The sequence below is a fragment of the Mus caroli genome, unplaced genomic scaffold (genome assembly GCF_978045245.1).
Source record: "Mus caroli unplaced genomic scaffold, Mus_caroli_1 scaffold_10, whole genome shotgun sequence".
Lineage (NCBI taxonomy): Eukaryota > Metazoa > Chordata > Mammalia > Rodentia > Muridae > Mus > Mus caroli.
In genome coordinates, this window is record NW_028227265.1 from 108,228,019 (window position 1) to 108,248,151 (window position 20,133).

The 20,133-nt window shown below is 43.0% G+C and overlaps 1 protein-coding gene and 1 pseudogene across 3 annotated transcripts; one reads left to right on the plus strand and one right to left on the minus strand.

Moving 5' to 3' along the window:
* Window positions 1–6: 6 nt before the first annotated feature.
* Window positions 7–2,709, minus strand: LOC110287810 (beta-defensin 12-like; annotated as a pseudogene).
* Window positions 2,710–5,351: 2,642 nt separating this feature from the next.
* On the plus strand, window positions 5,352–7,981 carry LOC110300136 (beta-defensin 15). Of its 3 annotated transcripts, none has more exons than XM_085844331.1 (2): window positions 5,352–5,426; window positions 7,771–7,981. In XM_085844331.1, the coding sequence occupies exons 1-2, from the start codon at window positions 5,352–5,354 to the stop codon at window positions 7,954–7,956; spliced, it is 261 nt and encodes an 86-aa protein (XP_085700457.1). In that variant the 3' UTR covers window positions 7,957–7,981. The 3 variants fall into 3 exon arrangements, 2 of the variants coding, with proteins under 2 accessions (XP_085700457.1, XP_085700458.1); XM_085844332.1 differs by having other exon boundaries at window positions 5,352–5,400; window positions 7,766–7,981; XR_015048739.1 differs by having other exon boundaries at window positions 5,424–5,546; window positions 7,766–7,827.
* The last annotated feature ends 12,152 nt before the right edge of the window (window positions 7,982–20,133 follow it).

Here is a 20,133-nt window from a genome sequence, read left to right on the forward strand (position 1 = left end):
CTGGGTTCAGATTCTCTACCGACAGCAGAAGAAGTTCAGCTTGCACAAGCCTGCAATCTTCTCATTATCTATGCATGTTCTCCTGCAAGTCTTCCAGCCGAGCCTGCATATCTTGCACACAACAAACTCCCCTGTGCCAGGAAAGAGCTGCTGAGATGTTTGCTGGAACTTTGTGGGAATGGGAAGAATATCTGTGTGTATGACCAGGAGTGTTTTCTAGAATTAGGCCAGAGGCGTTGGGGATAGCTCAGTTGGCAAAGTGTTTCTTGGGTCAGCATGGGACCCTGAGTATGATCCTCCATGCACAGGTAAAAAGCCAGGCATTTGTGTCACTCACAGTCCTCAGCTGGGGAAGCAGGGATAGCTGAATCTCAGCGGTCAGTCTAGCTGAGTTTGTGGTAGATTCTGTCTCACAAAACAAGGTGGATGGCTTCTGAGGAATGACATTTAAGTTTGACCCATGGGCTCCACACATACATGCATACACACACACTCACGCTGTAAGAAGAGCACTACCCCATAGCATCTGCTTACCACAGTGTGGAGCTGAAAAGAGTTAAAAGCAATAGGTAACCATCACCACGCCCCCCAAGTGTTTATTGTCTTTCATGGGCCCTGATGTAAGTGACAGCAACATCTATTCTTCAGAACTAGAAAAAGGTTTTGGGCATCTTCTTCTGTAACTCTCAGCTTTGAAGCAGAGTCTCTCTCTGAACCTTAGTTCATTTGCCTAGCTGTTCTGGTTCCCAGGGAACCACCTAGCTCTGCCCTTGAACCTCCTAGTTCTAACCCCATAGTGCTGGGGTTACAGGCTCAAGCAACACTGTGTGTGTGCTGGAGTCCTGCCACGCACTTCGGTCAGTCAGCTTGACAGGCCGAGAGGCCTGGAAGCCACTCACAAGGCAGAGAGTTTCACTGAAACTCACCTCCTGGAGTCTGGCGTTCTCTTCAACCCATATACTCATATTCTATTCCCATGTTAGTCTGGTGTATGGATCCATGTGCTCTCTTTTAGTATTATCTTATTATAAGTGCCTTTTAAGATTGAATTCTGACATAGCTAAGCCTTCACCAGTGTTCCAACGTCCTAGAAAGTCCTTAAGCTGACCATGGGCTTGGAATTCAGAAAGAATGTTGCCTGTTCAGTGACATTCAGAATTGCCTCTGGTATTACACTATCACTTAGAATAAAAGCCAAGTCACTCCCATATACAGGAATTTACAATGGTTTAGGAAGTAGATCGGGTTGTGGTTTTAGAGTATTGCATTATTCATGAGATGGTTAGCTAGAATGGAACTCCCTAATTAGAACCATGACTTGGGTGTGAAAGCCCTTGCCCTAGGAGTGTAAAGACCTCACACCTGGCTTCTAAGACTATAGCTGACCTTAGATAGGGCTGACTTTGTCTCAGTTATTTTATTGCCCAGTTCCTGCCAGTCTTTGTGTTTACATTCCTCTGTTTTGTGTAAGAGTCATTAAGCATCCGGTAACCTCATTTGTACCTTGCTGATGTGTCACCCAACTTCCCTATTTTCTTCTGTATAAGAAGTTTGATGCTCGATTTGACAAATTACATTCAGATTCTACACAACCTCTCCTGTGTGCATCTGTCTGTCATTCCATCTGACGCGTTGCCCACCTGCGACTAGAGACCCATTCCACGCAGACAAAGGGGCCCAGAGGGTCTGCAGCAGAGTCCAGACTTGGGTCCTCATAGTTGCATAGCAAGCACTCTTAACTTGTGAGCCACTTCTCCAGACTTCCAATGATATTTTAATATTACTTTTAATTGTGTTTGTATTGTGCTATCTTCCCATGTAAGAGAAACTCTGGTGCACACCCAAAGCTTGTGACTAACCGTTATAAACAGTGCTTCTATAATTAGGGTGGTGCCTCACCATACCATCTGCACCATTCTATGTGATCTTCCTCATCCAGCAGATGTCCTCATGCAGGCCTCGTTCAAGTTAGGTCATAAGTGAAGGGCAGCCAGGATCTCTGGGTAATGCTAATTGATGGGGGATGAGGTTGAACCTAAGCACCTTAAATTAATAGGAATGTCACTGAAAAATACAAATATGACCATAGCCATAAGAGTAATAGAAGATGGAGCCAATGGACCAGAACTTAGTCCTTTTACAACTACCTCCCTTCCTTGGCTTCATCGGTCCAAGATAGCTAACTAGGCCGAGTCCCCAAGAGAGAAGGAGAAAGTACAGATAAAGATGTAATTTACCTCCTGGAAATGACTGGGAATACTCAAGTCCTGCCCAGGACCCTAAATTTAAAACAAATTGCATTTTAGGAAAGAATATTAAAACAATGACACTTAATAAAATCTCTTGTACATGTTACATGGCTCTTGAGGGACTACCAATATTATGGCTGCTGTCTTTATTGGATTTCTCAAGACCAGCACTCCTGGAAGCCAGAAAGACCAGTGTACAAACTAATAAACTAAAAATTAGAGTTCTACTCAGCTGACTCTTAGGAAACATGAGTGCAGATCCAAGAAATCTCTGGGGAGAGGAGAGTTATGCTCAGTTTCAGGGTGATGCATGGGAGAATCATTGGGTTTTATGATCTGCCCACTGCTCCCCCACCCAACCCCATCAAAATCTCATCAACTTTGATTTACCTGATGGCCATTCAACTACAATGAAGAACAAAGCAAAACCAAAATAGAACACCTCTATGCTCAGAGCCATGTTTGAAGGGAGATTCTTCAACACACAGAATCGGGGTTTCTTTGAGGAGGCAAGAAAGCATTTATATTGGAAATTAGTGGGCTATGTTCTAGGTCAGTGAAGTGAATCAATAAAGAAAGCACGATTACATGCCCCATTTGCCAGGATCAAGAGCTGGGGCAGTGGGTTATAACCTTGAGCCTGCAAAGTCTTACTTCCCCATGCCTACCCAGCTTGTAGAATGGAGTGGACATTGGTCCAAGACTTGGAGAATTCAGGGCTGTGCACACTTCTACTGCAGGAATCTAGGGGAGAGAATCATGATGGGTCTCCATGACTTCTCAAGGATCAAAGCACAAGTATTGCCTTTGTAGCTCATCCTGGGGATCCAGTATGATTTCAACTCAGGTGCACTTTGAATGCTCCTAGTGCTTACAGAGCTATGGTGGGGATGGAAGGTGATCCACAGATGTGCACACTGACTCTCCTCATTCTCACAGCTGGATTTATAAACTGTTCAGCAGAACGTGAGGAGTAACAGACCTTTTGCTACGGTAGATTTGAATCCTGTGCCTGTCAGACATCTCATCACAGACCAAAGTTATAATTACAACATCCTTTAATAATGAAAACCATGGGCATCAAAAGGAATATTCATGTCAACCCCCAAACTGTGTCCTGCCTAGTGACACCTTGATGCTTATAGTTACATGATGTTCTGGTTTTCAGTCTTGGAGACAAAGGCAGGCTTGGTGTCACAGACTTGTAACTCAGCTACTCCAGAGACTGAGGCAGAAGCACCACAAGCTAAAGGCCTGCTTGGGCTACACAGTGAGTTCAATGAGTTCAAAGCCAGCCTGTGCAATTTGGTGATACTTGACTCTAAAATAAGTAAAAAGGGCCTGGGATGTGGCTCAGTAGAAAAGTGTTTGCCTGGCACACACACAGCCTACATTCAATTCTCAGTGCCCTCCTCTCACTCTCTCTCTCACATACATATGAAAAATGTAGACTATGTAGTTAGACAGATACCTACCAAGCAGACCACCTTGGATAGGTTAACACTTTTTGAAATCTTAGTCTCTTTATCCTTAAAATTGGGTTATATTGATAATACCAGCCTCATTGGGCATTTGAGTGCATTGCACATGGCATAGAAGTGTTTAGCGGTATGTCTGATTATCATCATCATCATCACATTTGTATTTCTATAGAATGTTGAACAACCACTCTGCTAAGTAGTATAGCAATGGCTCCTAATGACATAGTCTATATTCATAGATCAGAGCATCCCTCAACCCTCGCCAAGAAGCTTCTTCTTGCATCATGTGGTAATTTATACAGAGCTCCACAACTGACCAATGTGCAGAGAGATGGTGGAGCTCTCAGCCCTTCATGGGACATTTTTATCATACTCCTCCACTCAAAGCTCAGGGATCTATGTGGATGAGGAGCTGGAAAGAGTGTCAGAGCTAGGAGGAATCGACATTGATGAAGGACTGCTCCAGGTACTAAAAGGCTGGTGTGCACCTGAACTCATAGAGGCTGACAGTGTGCACAAGACCTGCTCAGTATAAGCTAGACAAAGAGCAAAGGGGAAGTAGGCACAGAGTTCCCACCTAGACAAGAATCTACTTATGTGTGATTGATAGCTCCTGGGATAAGGAAAATAAGTTTCCATCACTGCAGTGATACTGGGAATATCAACCACACTCCAGGACAGGTCTTATGCTCAGGGTAGTTGGCCAACCCAAATCAGACAACATGAAGTATGGTGGGTAGTGGGGAGGCTCTGGGAAGAGTTATGGGAGGGTAAAGAATATGATCAAGATATACTATTGTGAGGGGCTAGAGAGATGGCTCAGTGGTCAAGAGAACTGACTGATCTTTCAGAGTTTCTGAGTTCAGTTCCCAGCAACCACATAATGGCTCATTTGTAGTGGTATCTGCCTGTTCTGGTGTGTCTGAAGACAACTATAGTATACTCATATAAATAAAATAAACAAATCTTTAAAAAATATACTGTGTGAAATTCTCAAAAAACAAATAAAAGCATACACAACATAAACCAAACCAAACCAAAACAAAACAAAAACCCTCTGAGATTAAGTAAGATGGTCTAACACTTGAAATGGGCTGCATGAGGCAAAGCTCAGAATTTAAAAACAAATGATTGGGTACATGCTTAAGTCAGGTTCTTACCCCAGTGTGGACAGCTCACAAAGGTTGGCTCTACAGTTCAGAGTCCACCTGACCACAGGGCACCAGTTCTTCACTGAAACCTGGGGTATTGTGTACTTACACTCCCACTATACCCATGGTCTGAAGCCACTAGGGAGGGAACCTAGTGAGGATTAGCAGTGCAAAGGACTGGACTCCAGATTCTTCTAGCACACGACCTGCACCCAGTCATCCACCCCTGCTCTATGCTCATGACTATGCTCCTTCTTGGGAACTTTCCAGAGCCAGAGAAAACAGCAACACACTGTAGGTTGAGTGACACCCACTGAGGTGGGTGGGCTCCATGCAGCAGGGCATGGGGTCACTTGTTCTGATACACTTCACTGATCAAGGCTGTTTGCTCTGGAGAAGCATATAAAGGTGAGTGGGTGTTGATGCTCTTTTCCATGGACACTGTGCTGACCCTCGCAGCCCTTCAGGTCATGAAGACATTCTTATTTCTCTTTGCTGTTCTCTTCTTTCTGGACCCAGGTAAAGAAAACATCTTTACATGGAGGGTGATCTGTGGTGATGGCCCAGACTCAAGGTCTATCCTGAAAATGCCCACACGTGATCAACCCTAGGATTTCAGACACCTTTGGTGTGTTGGACTTGAAAGAGAACAGTAGTTGCAGAAGGTAACTTCCCTATGACTTGTCATCAGTGAATCATGTATTGATACATTGCCTTTTCTATTCACGATAAGTTGTCACAGGTTTGGGTAAGTTCAAGAGCATCACCAGGAAAGATGCTTTTGATGCCTGGCTTTATGCTCATTAGCAAAAATAATGGACAAAAGCTAAAGGAAGAACTAAAATGAAGAAATGCACATATTTTTTAAAAATGTGTTTATATAAGTATAGAATAAAATAGACACAAAGAGATAGAAGAAGAGAGATATGGAAGAAGAAAGTGGTAGGGTTACATATCCATGTCCATCATGGCACCAGGCAAATGCACACACTGGAGACAACCATTTGTTAATGCACATCTAAAGATGGTTGCTGTATTGTAGAGTCCTGATAATAAACACATTTACTTCTCCAAAGCCAGTGCCTTGGAGGAAAATTCTGTTGCACTTTTAGCGTAGAGATATTCAGAGCCATTTTTCTTTTTGGCTTGAAATATGCACCATATGTATATTGTTTGTGCATGAAGATTGGGACTCAGATGGGCGAAGTTTCTTTTCAGGGACATACAGGTAAGGCAGTATTAGTACTCTGTGTTGTGCAGTGTGACCTGTATGGGACATCCATCCTTTCCACATCAGAGCTCTCTGTACTTTCTCACTCTTTTGGCAAGTTGGAAAAGATGTAGCTGCGTCTTCTCCAAAATTAAGGAACAAGACTAGACCCTTGCCAATTCTATGGAGCTGAAGAAGGGGACTCATGGGAGTCCAAGTGAATCTAACTTTATTCCAGGTACTAGTGTTGTATCAGCTCATGTGTGTTGCTGAACAATCTTACATTAGTTGTATGTACCCCTGATCTGTATTGTGACAGAACTATGTGAGTGGATGCTGCATCAAGATTCGGAGATCTAGACCTTCAGTAGATAAATGATAAATCATTCTTCCTGCTGGCACTGATGTGAACATCGGAGTCTGAGGAGAGATATTAAGACTGCTCATGAGTACTACACAGTTAACACAATGTAAGATTATACAGTATAAAATTATCTGTTGTACCAAACGCACCACACATGCAGAGACTCCATTTGGACTCATTAGAAAGCTATAGGCAAAGATGTTCCTTTGGTCCAAAAGCTGCTGGTTTATCATTGTGAATTGGATATGCTAAAAGTAGAGTAAGGTCTTAAACCTCTAGTCTGACACAGCCTTACTGTGTTAGGAGAGCAGAGAAGATATTGAACACTGCAGAGGAAGCCAGGGTTTAAAGGGCTTTGAAACCGTGGGCTCCTTCTACTTGTGAGTGGATAGTCAGACAGTAGACAATGGCTGGAATGTGAGAGTCATCACCCCTGGGATTTAGGATTTGCATACATTTGAGTTAGCATCCTTATGTATTCACATCACGTGGAGTCTATGTACTTTCCACACCTCGTGTCGTGTACTCCAAGTACTCTTGAGATTTTGACCTTGGAAATATGGATTGTCTGCCTTTAGCATACAGCAGCAGGCTGCTCTCCTGAGGGATAATGCCAGCCAGCACTGCAATTTCATGCAGAGTAACAAATAAAAGTCACAGGGAGACGGCCTCATCTATGCCCCCTTCCCTAAAGTGTCTGACTTTTACAGTGGAATTTCGGTGGAATGTGATCGAGATACCCTTACTAGGGGATCTGTGATGGCCCATTAGAAACCCATGGACAAGTATGTTCTTGGTCTTCAACCTTCCTGGGCCATCACTGTGAGTTCTGTGATATACTCCAGGCCTCGTCACTTTCCGTCTTCTCCATTAAGCTTTTGTCCCTTGTATACAATTCCACTTTTAATACCAGTCTTGAGCCGTCTCCCCAGACTTAGATCTTGCTCCTAACTCTTCCTGAGTAGCAATCTTTCCAAGCATGTAAGGGAAGCTCCAGGGTGTGATAGTGTTTATGAGTTGAGTTAATGATCTTTCTAGTCCATTGGTATAAAAGAACATTAGCTTCTGTCCTCCAAACTCCTAATCAAAACTGCTCAGGTGTTCACTAATTCTTTGTGGTCTTTCACCTTGTGTGACAAAAGATGGGGTTATCACACAGAAAATACAAGCAATTCATCTACCAGAGTCTAAAGGAACAAAGACACAGCTTTAAAGAGATTGTTGCTGGTGGTAGACAGCAATCACAGGTAGTAATTAGCCACATTTGAAAAAAAAAATTAACCTGGGCAGGGGTTTCTTCTTTTGTGTAGCCAAGAATGCCTTTTTTGATGAGAAATGCAGCAGGGTTAATGGGAGATGCACAGCATCTTGTCTGAAGAACGAAGAACTCGTTGCTCTCTGCCAGAAGAATCTGAAGTGCTGTGTGACAGTCCAGCCCTGTGGAAGGAGCAAGAGCAACCAGTCAGATGAAGGCTCGGGCCACATGGGGACTTGGGGATGAACTGGCTTTGTCCTTTTGCTGTGGCACCTGCTGGAAGCAGATGCTTCATTGAAAATAAATGGCTGCTTTTCTTCAGCTTGTCACCTTCTCTCAGAAGGCCAAGAGCAGCCATCTAAACTTGATGGTCCCTCTGTACTTGATTTTTTTTCTATAGATGTTAGAGGCAATTATCCCAAAGTTACATGATATTTATTTCTCCTAAAACAAGGGTACTAGGATAGCTTAGCCTTGGCCAACTGACTTCAACCAAAGGGAGGAAGAAAGGAATTTGTTACATGGAGAAATGAGCATGTAGGCAGCTTACATGTATTCATAAAATGAATCTTAAATAAAAACAATCTGCAGGCAAGATGCTCCCACTGGCACAATAGTGGCATGGTTGTTTGGAAAGGAACTGGCCTCTGATTGGATGCCAGGCCCACAGCATGGGAAGGAATAAAAACCTAGTGCTGGAAACCTAGGTATAAACCTACGACTGGGGAGTTATCGAAACTAGGGAGGAACCTACTCCCTAGGCCATGCTAAATGGGTGTGGTGCCAAACTGCATTTAAATATTTATGCTTACATGGTACATCAATGGTGTTCAGAGAATCATTGTTGTACAGTGGTTAGTGTTTAACACAGAACCTCATGAGTGGTTGAATTGCTGAGAATAAATGACTTATCCCTAAGCAGGGACATCAGTATCACTCATTGCAAGCCCCAGGAAATGTCACAGGAAAGGGAGTGGAAAGAATATAAGAGATGGAGGATGGGGAGAGTCTTAGACATGCTGTGTTCTCTACACACCACTAACATGAACACACTGCTGTGGCTACCTGAACACACATCCACAAACAGTAGGACATGAAAATAGGAAGGAGACCTTGTCGGAAAAAGAAGTGTGCAAGAGTGAGAGGCAATGAGAAGGGATGATACATTTACACTCACAATATATACACCATCAGACATGTGTGTTGGAAAAAAAAACACCCCAAAACAGGTGATACAAGGGCCAAGAAGCATGTAGAAACAGAGAAGATACACGGAGACAGGTGAGGAACAGCCCCCTTCTCCCATGCTGGTTTACAGGCCGTGTGGAGATGAAACTACAGTCACAGGCTTGGGCATTTGTTCACTCTGGGTAAACAAACTGAAGTCCTTTGAGGCAAGAGCCCAGCCTGTGAAGCTCTCTGAGGTCAGCAGTGATCCAGGTGTGGGAAGACAGGAAGCTTTGGTCTCAGTCCACACTGGCACAGCAATTAGCCCACACGGGATGGTACTCAGCCCCCATGCAGTCTTATGTAGAACAGTGGGGAAGATTAGGGCCAGATAACCTCTGCCCCTCCCCATGCTGGGAAATTCCATGACTAGAGGCCCAGGAAGAAGCTTCTCTAATTCCTTGTCAATTTTCACACCTGTCTCTCTCCTCTCCCTCGCCCCTCCCCTTTCCCTCCCTCTCTTCTTCCCCCTCCTCCTCCACGCTACTATCTGCCCCTGTCTTATTACATTTTAGTATTGCTTTAAGCTTTAATTTTATTATAAGAGACTTAAATGTTGTTCCTCCTCCTGCCTTTATCTGATACATTTACTTGCATCTGTCTGTCATCAGACACTTTTCTCTCCTTCCTGTGGATTTTCTGTGGTTATCAGTGGCTGGTCTTTGGTAGCTCTGGTTTTTGTAGCTAGTTTGTTTGATGTTACTGCAGTTCGTCTTCACTTCTCTGAGAGGTACTAGGGATTAAATAATTAAGTCCTCAAGAGAAGACTATTCACTAGCATGACCCCCATATAGCAGCTAGAGTTGATCTCCAACAATACACAAGTCACAACTTTGAAACACAAGAAATAGCAAAAAGAAGGAAACGTTATTCTGCTAAAAGCTCACAACTTGGAAGTGGTTAAATTCAAACATCCAGGGGGTAAAATGACAAAGAATTCAAATCTGCTTTTAAAAAGGGACCATAGGGCTGGAGAGATGGCTCAGCATTTAAGAGCACCAGTTAGTCTCTCAGAGGGTCTGAGTTCAACTCCCAGTAACCACCTGGTGGCTCACAACCATCTGTAATGAATCTGATGCCCTCTTCTGGCATGCTGGTGTACATGCAGATAGAGCACTCGTGTGTACAAATAGTAAATAAATAAATCTAAAAAAAATACATAAACAAAAAATGATCAATAAACTCACTTCAGACTCAAATAAACAGGAAAATGAAGAAAGCAGGCAATTAATAACCTGGAGCTGGAGATCAGCTACTGGGGTGAGAAATTCTTCAGAGACAGAGATTCTGAAAAAGCAACAGAACAACAGAGTGGAAATCGAAGGAACTCAGTGAGTCAAATGAAAAGCTCAGTACAGAGCATCACCAATAGACTGGGCTGGAGACTAAAGGATACTGGGGATCGAAGGCAAGGTGGGAGAATTACTACATTTACATAACAAAAGATTCATGACTACAACATTCAATACCCACGGAAAATCAGTAAGAGATTGGATGCGTGAATCAATGGTGGAGAGGAGAGAAGCAAACTACTGGCTAAAAGCCCAGAAAATGTAGTCGGTAAAATTATAGAAGGTGATCTAAATGTAGGGAAAGAAATGACATGTAAGCATATGAGACGTTTTAGAACTCAAGTAATCAAGGCCAGAAATGAATATATCCAAATCACACTGTAGTTAAAATGCCAGGGATATAGAAAAAGAGAATATTGACCATTGTGAGCGAGAAGTGCTGGATTCTTACAAAGTCAGATAAGAGAAGAATTAAGAGCAGGAACAGTAAGTGCTGAGAGAATGGGATATGACCTTGTTCAAGCCATGAAACACCGGAGCTGCCCCCAAAGACTGGCAGAGCCTACTGTAAAAGTCAAGGGAGATATGAAGACCCGCCATGATACACACGTACCAAAGCAATTCATGGTCACCAAGCTGGCATTATAGGAGACCCTTCATGGAATCTGTACACAGACCAGAAAGAGAAACACAAACCCAAGAACTCAGAAAAAAACCAACCCATCTCTCATGAAAGAACAGATTAAGGTTTGAGACATAGAAAAGAACCAGGCAGGGTTATATTGACTCAGAAATCAGCAGATGTCTAATATGGATAAATTAGTAAAACCTATCAAATGTAACCCTGTGTGTAAACAGTGATAGCACCCAGATTAAAAGAGAGAGACTGACTGGGTTATAAAGAAATACATGACAGTTTGCTATCTAAAAGACAAATGTGACAGAGATTTTAGACAAAATTAGAAGGCATAAAGAAGCTCACTATACATTAATAATGGAAACAATCTAGATATATGATCTTGAAGATATTACTGTCAATATATGCATGGAGCTTTAATTCACCCAATGCCATAGGATGGGTACTGTGAGTTTAAAGGGCAGACAGGTCCAACACAGTAACAGTGGGTGATTTCAATACTGAACTTTCACCAACAGTTGAACCACCCAGAACAAGAAAATTAAAATAGAAACTGCAAGGTTAAACTGTGCAATGGATCAAGTCACGTACAGACTGTCCCATCCAGCTACTTCAGAACAGACTCTTCTCAGCAGCCCATAGAAACTTTGTCCAAACAGATTATATTTAGAACATAAAACACGTCATCACAAATACAAAACCTCAAAAATAAATTTCCTGTGTCTTGGCAATTGAAATACAACTAGAAAGAAATAGCAAGAAAACTACAGAAACTATAGAAACCTGTGGCTGTTGAGCAATTTATTCTACACTTGAATACTTTTAATTTTGTTTTCTTTGTTGCACTAGCTATCACATTCATTTGTGGATATTTTGCATGTGTGATTCTGTGCATACACACACACTAAAGACACTGGCGTTTTATTGAACATATACTTAACAATAATACCTTTCGCCAACCCAACAGTCCCTTCCACAATGGCGGGAGATAAGAGATGATACCTCTGCCCACTACAGCATGAACTTGAAGACTGTGTTTCCAGGGCTCATTCCCTTCCACAGTCAAGCAGATTCAATCCATTACCTACATGATTTCAAGACTGTTCATTGTAGTGTTTCTTAACGACTCCCACATGTCTATTGTGAAAAGCATACCAGGCAACTTCCACCTGACACACATTTGCTGAGTGAAATGCACTGACATACAGACTGCTCCCAGTTGATACACAAGCACACTACAGAAACAGGGCTGCAGCACATCTGCTGATGTGTGCCCATCTTTCTCTGGGGTCTCTATTCAGCAATCCTGAGGTCTTCTTGACCTGGTCCCATCTCCTCAACCTATTCTTAAGTATGAATTTGTATCATGGATTTAAGACACAGGTCAATGTTGTTCTCTCTCCCTCTTAAACTTTATCCTACCTTAAAGGTTCCTTAGAGATCAATTCTATTCCCTGTCTAGCTCTTGCCCATTGCAGTCCCCAACCAGGTGATTTGATGATGTACCCTGCTACTTCATAAGGGGGAGTGGTTATAAACCGTTGCTCTGAGGACATGCACATGTTTGCTCCAGCTAAGGTGTACGAGCAAAGTGCTGCTGTCTCATCTGTGATCCAGGGTGAGGAGAGTTTGTTCAAGGATGTCGACTTTCAAGGCCAGGCATTTATATTTTCTCTGAAATACTCCATTAATTTTTCTAAAGGTAAAAAGATCAGGAGTGGTGCCTGAGGGCTAATGCAGGCATCCAAGTATTGTGTGTCTTGTGATGTGTGTCTTGCCTGTGGACAGAGGTAGGAGTCAAATCCCAGTGCCTCTGTTCTCTGGAAAGATGAAGACTGTTTCAATGACTCCCCATGTTTGCTCACTCTTAGACCCCACACCATGGTCACTTGGGACAACCCCCAAGCATAGGCTTAGTGTCTGCCATCACTACACTCACCTCACATACTCTCTATTCCCAAAACGCACTGACAACTCATGCTGGCATTCATGGCCTCCACACACTATCATATCTTTGATATGATGTGTTTTTTAGTCCTTTAGTTTTGATTCAGAAGTTTCTACAGAATGGTGGGTATCAACCTCATTTACCTGCCCAACTCTCTTCTATAAGTTACTCTGCAGTAAAATGCATGTGGTACCATTAGAGGTCAGTTTAAGTGAAGCAGAATGGGAAATTCCTTTCCAAGAATCACACAATGTTGCATTTTAAGTGCATGTCAGGGATCATCAGCCTCTCAGAGATCCTCAGTGTCTTAGGGATCATCTAGTCTGGCATTTGTTTTAGATGAAGAAGTGGGTAAGTTATAGGGGGTTTCCATGGAGTAACACTCCCTACCCTAAACACTTAAGTCATAACTGTAAAGTCCTCCTGCAAATATCCCCTTACCCTGTGTCTTGGTGTGTGCTTACCAAGCAATGCTGGCCTGGAATGGCTTCAGTATCCTGAAGACACACTGTCCATAAGTCCTTCTCTTCCCCGTGCTGGGAGACCCTTCACCTGCTTCTCTTCTCTCTAGCAGCCCCAGCTCTATTGTCCTGTGCTGTTCTTAGCTGTGCCTCTTTTACTTCCAGATATGAAGGGACTCTCAGCTACAATTACATGTAGTTGAAGATGATGGAATTTTGGGAACACCTGAAGAAAACACATCCTGAGAGATTAAGCAAGCTACTTCAACCATAGCATACCTCATTGTCTTTATTGAGTAACTGACAGAACACTGGTCACTGTAGTCCACCTACCTATGCCTTGTAATGAAGCTTAGATTTAAGGACAAAACACAAGAAACCAAACAAGGCAGGGGTCAGGGAAACCTGTCTAGGTGTTGCTTCTGATTCTTTGCCATCATTGGCAACCTCTAGGAACCTGGTAAGGTGTTGATTGCTCTTAGACTTTTGGGTGATGAGACTTATTCTGTGTTCTGCACTGAAGAGTAGATCCAGTTGTTGTTGATATGTGGAAAGGTGATGCTCTTTCCCATCTACATCCTTCTGAGCAGCTTTTCCCTGTACCCTAAGTGTGACCCTCTTTGACCTATCATGTCAGCGTTTAGAGAAACATATAAGTTGATTGGAAAAAGAGAACAATTTGCTGATAACAAAAATGGTAGCCCCTGGTTGGACCCACTGAGCAAATTCTGAAGTTAGAGTTAGATGCTAGCAATCTCTGGCCCCTGTGCTAACATGTGGACCTGGAAGCCTCACTAATTCCTTCTCTAGATAAGCTGCCCGATACTCTCTAGTACACTGAATGGAAATAGCTCTCTTGGAGTCAGTGCTTTGAATCCACCTAGGCATTTGGACACTTGGTTCCTAGTTGGAGTTGATGAAGAGTTCTAGGAAGAGCGTCCCTGCTGGAGGAAGTACATGTGGAAGCTGGCTTTGAGAGCTCATAGCCTGGCCTTTCTTCTAGCTTGCTCTTTCTGTTTGGTTTTTTTTTTTTTTTTCGAGACAGGGTTTCTCTGTATAGCCCTGGCTGTCCTGGAACTCACTTTGTAGACCAGGCTGGCCTCAAACTCAGAAATCCTCCCGAGTGCTGGGATTAAAGGCGTGCGCCACCACGCTCTTTCTGTTTGTATCTGGGGACAAAGATGTGATCCCTCAGCTTCCTGCTCCTGCTGCCATGCCTGCCCCTTGGTGCTCCGCTCCTGGCTGACTATCATGGACTCTCATCCCTCTGGAACAGGAAACAAGGAGAGCTTTCCTCCTCAAGTTCCCTGTGGTCCTGGTACTTTGTTTCCCAACAGAAATGTCATCAGTAAAGAGTTATTCTTCTACATGATAACCACCAGTTGTGCCAGCACCATTTGTTGAAAATGCTGTCTTTTTTCCACTGGATGGTTTTTGCTCCCTTGTCAAAGATCAAGTGACCATAGGTGTGTGGGTTCATTTCTGGGTCTTCAATTCTATTCCATTGGTCTACTTGTCTGTCGCTATACCAGTACCATGCAGTTTTTATCACAATTGCTCTGTAGTACAGCTTTAGGTCAGGGATGGTGATTCCACTGGAGGTTTTTTTTTTATGCTTGAGCAGTGTTTTTGCTATCCTAGGTTTTTTGTTATTCCAGATGAATTTGCAGATTGCTCTTTCTAATTCGTTGAAGAATTGAGTTGGGATTTTGATGGGGATTGCATTGAATCTGTAGATTGCTTTTGGCAAGATAGCCATTTTTACTATATTGATCCTGCCAATCCATGAGCATGGGAGATCTTTCCATCTTCTGAGATCTTCAATTTCTTTCTTCAGAGACTTGAAGTTCTTTTTTTTTTTTATTTTTAAATTTAATTATTTTTTATTACGTATTTTCCTCAATTACATTTCCAATGCTATCTGAAAAGTCCCCCATACCCTCCCCCCCGACTCCCCTACCCACCCATTCCCACTTTTTGGCCCTGGCATTCCCCTGTACTGGGGCATATAAAGTTTGCATGTCCAATGGGCCTCTCTTTCCAATAATGGCCGACTAGGCCATCTTTTGATACATATGCAGCTAGAGTCAAGAGCTCCGGGGTACTGGTTAGTTCATAACGTTGTTGCACCTACAGGGTTGCAGATCTCTTTAGCTCCTTGGATACTTTCTCTAGCTCCTCCATTGGGGCCCTGTGATCCATCCAATAGCTGACTGTGAGCATCCACTTATGTGTTTGCTAGGCCCCGGCCTAGTCTCACAAGAGACAGCTATTTCAGGGTCCTTTCAGCAAACGCTTGCTAGTGTATGCCATGGTGTCATCGTTTGGAGGCTAATTATGGGATGGATCCCTGGATATGGCAGTCTTTAGATGGTTCATCCTTTTGTCTCAGCTCCAAACTTTGTCTCTGTAACTCCTTCCATGGGTGATTGTTTCCAATTCCAAGAAGGGGTGAGACTTGAAGTTCTTATCATACAGATCTTTCACTTCCTTAGAGTCACGCCAAGGTATTTTATATTATTTGTGACTATTGAGAAGGGTGTTGTTTCCCTAATTTCTTTCTCAGCCTGTTTATCCTTTGTGTAGAGAAAGGCCATTGACTTGTTTGAGTTAATTTTATATCCAGCTACTTCATTGAACCTGTTTATCAGGAGTTCTCTGGTGGAATTTTTAGGGTCACTTATATATACTATCATATCATCTGCAAAAAGTGATATTTTGACTTCTTCCTTCCCAATTTGTATCCCCTTGATCTCCTTTTGTTGTCGAATTGCTCTGGCTAGGACTTCAAGTACAATGTTGAATAGGTAGGGAGAAAGTGGGCAGCCTTGTCTAGTCCCTGATTTTAGTGGGATTGCTTCCAGCTTCTCACCATTTACGTTGATGTTGGCTACTGATTTGCTGTAGATTGCTTTTACATGTTTAGGTATGGGACCTCACAAAATTGCAAAACTTCTGCAAGGCAAAAGACACCGTCAATAAGACAAAAAAGCCACCAACAGATTGGGAAAGGATCTTTACCTATCCTAAATCAGATACCGGACTAATATCCAATATATATAAAGAACTCAAGAAGGTGGACTCCAGAAAATCAAAGAGCCCCATTAAAAATGGGGTGCAGAGCTTAACAAAGAATTCTCACCTGAGGAATACCGAATGGCTGAGAAGCACCTGAAAAAATGTTCAGCATCCTTAATCATCAGGGAAATGCAAATCAAAACAACCCTGAGATTCCATCTCACACCAGTCAGAATGGCTAAGATCAAAAATTCAGGTGACAGCAGATGCTGGTGAGGATGTGGAGAAAGAGGAACACTCCTCCATTGTTGGTGGAATTGCAAGCTTGTACAAACACTCTGGAAATCAGTCTGGTGGTTCCTCAGAAAATTGGACATAGTACTACCGGAGGATCCCGTAATACCTCTTGTACTGACTAGTTTTGTGTCAACTTGACACAGCTGGAGTTATCACAGATAAAGGAGCTTCAGTTGAGGAAATGCCTCCATGAGATCCAACTGTAAGGCATTTTCTCAATTAGTGATCAAGGGGGAAAGGCCCCTTGTGGGTGGGACCATCTCTGAGCTGGTAATGTTGGTTCTATAATAGCAGACTGAGCAAGCCAGGGGAAGCAAGCCAGTAAAGAAAATCCCTCTATGACCTCTGCATCAGCTCCTGCTTCCTGACCTGCTTGAGTTCTAGTCCTGACTTCCTTTGGTGATGAACAGCAGTATGGAAGTGTAAGCCAAATAAACCCTTTCCTCCCCAACTTGCTTCTTGGTCCTGATGTTTGTGCAGGAATAGAAACCCTGACTAAGACACCTCTCCTGGGCATATATCCAGAAGATATTTCAACTGGTAAGAAGGACACATGGTCCACTATGCTCATAGCAGCCTTATTTATAATAGCCAGAAGCTGGAAAGAACCCAGATGCCCGTCAACAGAGGAATGGATACAGAAAATGTGGTACATTTATACAATGGAGTACTACTCAGCTATTAAAAAGAATGAATTTATGAAATTCCTAGGCAAATGGATGGACCTGGAGGGCATCATCCTGAGTGAGGTAACCCAATCACAAAAGAACTCACATGATATGTACTCACTGATAAGTGGATATTAGCCCAGAAACTTAGAATACCCAAGATATAAGATACAATTTGTGAAACTCAAGAAACTCAAGAAGAACAAAGACTAAAGTGTGGACACTTTGCCCCTTCTTAGAATTGGGAACAAAACACCCATGGAAGGAGTTACAAAGTTTGGAGCTGAGACGGAAGGATGGACCATCTAGAGACTGCCATATCCGGGGATCCATCCCATAATCAGCCTCCAAACGCTGATACCATTGCACACAGTAGCAAGATTATGCTGAAAGGACCCTGATATAGCTGTCTCTTGTGAGACTATGCCAGGGCCTAGCAAACACATAAGTGGATGATCTCAGTCAGCTATTGGATGGTTACAGGGCACCCAATGGAGGAGCTAGAGAAAGTAACCAAGGAGCTAAAGGGATCTGCAACCCTATAGGTGGAACAACAATATGAACTAACCAGTACCCCCTCTTCCCCACCGGAGCTCGTGTGTCTAGCTGCATATGTATCAGAAGATGGCCTAGTCAGCCATCAGTGGAAAGAGAGGCCCATTGGTCGTGGAAACTTTATATGCCTCAGTACAGGGGAACACCAGGGCCAAGAAGTGGGAGTAGGTGGGTAGGGGGAGTGGTTGGGGGAGCGTGTGGGGGACTTTTGGGATAGCATTGGAAATGTAAATGAAATAAATACCTAATAAAAAAAGAAATTAAATAACTTTAAAACAAAGAGTTATTCAACAAATCCAGGGGAGCCAAGAACAAACCAGCAGTGTTAACTCCTTATACTCTTTCCTCCCTTGCCACCCAGCAGAGATCCCACACTCTGAGGAAGAAGAGTGTGTCCTGCCATACAGGAGGAATAACAAACAGCTTTTGAGCTCATGAAATGCAGCCCACTGACTAGCACAACCATGAGAGGTGTGCTGCAGAGAGGCAGAGCCCTGAGGACTATGTGTCCTGAGGACTTCACGCTGTTGTGGTGTTTTGTTCTGCTTGTGGCCTTCACTTCTCTCTTAATCTAAGAATTGTGTGGAAACTCTAAGGGGGCTTCCAGCCCCTCACTGGGCAGTATCCCTGGAACTCACAGTAATACTGTTTTATCTCTTTCAGACATTGCTGCTGGAGCAGACTAATGATTCAATCAACACCCTAGGAAAGAACTTAGAAATGTAGATTGTAGCAATGATCACTGCCTCTTGAAAAAAATTGGAAAAACATGCTAGTGAAGCTACTTTAAGATGTTTTTGTTAATGGCCTTGATGTAGAAAATCTTAGGGGACAATATGAAGTTCAGAAAGGCACACTCTCTCTTTCCTTTCCTTTTCTTTTCTTTTTTTTTTTTTTTTGGATATTTTCTTTATTTACCTTCTTAGGAGATGAGGGAAGATGAGCCCATAATATGGGTGCAGTTTGCCAAAAAAAAAAAAAAAAAAAAAGGAAAAAAAAACCATAGTAGGAGATAATTTGGTGTTAAAGATAAGAAAATATAAAGGCTTGGAATAATTAGTATGAGTTACAAATTGGGATGAAATAGCACTCTCAACCTTCTGCAAGGCTTTTCTACCCTCCTCTGTTAGAGCCCTGTCAGAGTTAGGGTCAGCATCTCCCCTGACAATATCAAAAGAGGCTTCAACTCTTCTGTAGTAAGTTGTAAATATGGACACAGCCAATTGATATCTCCCAATAATTTTTGAAAATCATTAAACGTTTTAAGGGAATCAGTTCTAAAAGTGGCTTTAAAATTAATAATGCCTCAGCCATTTCTAAAAACGGAAAATGATAACAACCTCAAGAGGGCCAGCTGTACAAAACAGCCATGCCAGTGACTCTCGTGCCCAACCCGCATTGGCCCAGGCAGTACTGTGGCCTGGCTGGAAAGCAGGGCCATTCCACAGAGAGTGGGTTTGTGCCCAAGCCCCATGCCCAGTGGACTATTAATCTGAAATTTAATAGCTGTGTTTTGAATGTGAGCGAATAAGCCTGGACCATACTGCATCTGGTCATCACTTGAAGCAAATTGCCCTTCTCCTACTAAAGCATCAAAGGACTAAGCATGGTCTGCCTGAGCATTCCTCCTAGCCAGCTCTTTACAATTCTCATGACACTCTGATTTCCAGATAAGATGATCACCACCGCTAAGAACTGCTCTCTCTAGGGCATTCCAAACCCCAGAAGTCAGCTACTCCTCTGTGACAGATTCCAGGATTGCAAGAGTAAAAGGAGCAGTGGCACTGTATTGTGAAAAAAAAGATTTTTTAAAAAGATTTAAAAAAAAAAAATCTTTAATGATTTGGAAATTGAAACCTGTGTGATCTCTCCAAGCAACCCCTTGAGTGTCTGTGGTCTCTGATACAGGGAAATCCTCAGCCTCTCCCTCTGGGCAATATGTGGCTGAACCAAAGCCAGAGGTCAGGGGCGGTCTTTGGACTCTAAGTTGAGGAACTCGAGGACCCGGGGGATTTTCTCGGGTGGCTTTGCCTTCATGAGATGACTTCCTGGTCTTTAATTCTTGTAGCTGATTGATTAAGTCCTGATACTCTTCCTCTATTTCTATTTGTTGTTTTAGGGCTGAGATTTTTATCCCGCAACTCCTTTCTAGGGTCCAAGACAGCCATCCCCAGGACACCATCAGGTGTCCCAGAGGACACAGATGGAGGAGGTCCCTGAAAGGAGGGACATTCAGGATTGTAATATTTGACTGCCTCTTCCTCCAGGTCATCCCTGTCTGACTCGGGCAAATCGCCATCATCCACTAACTGTATTTTGG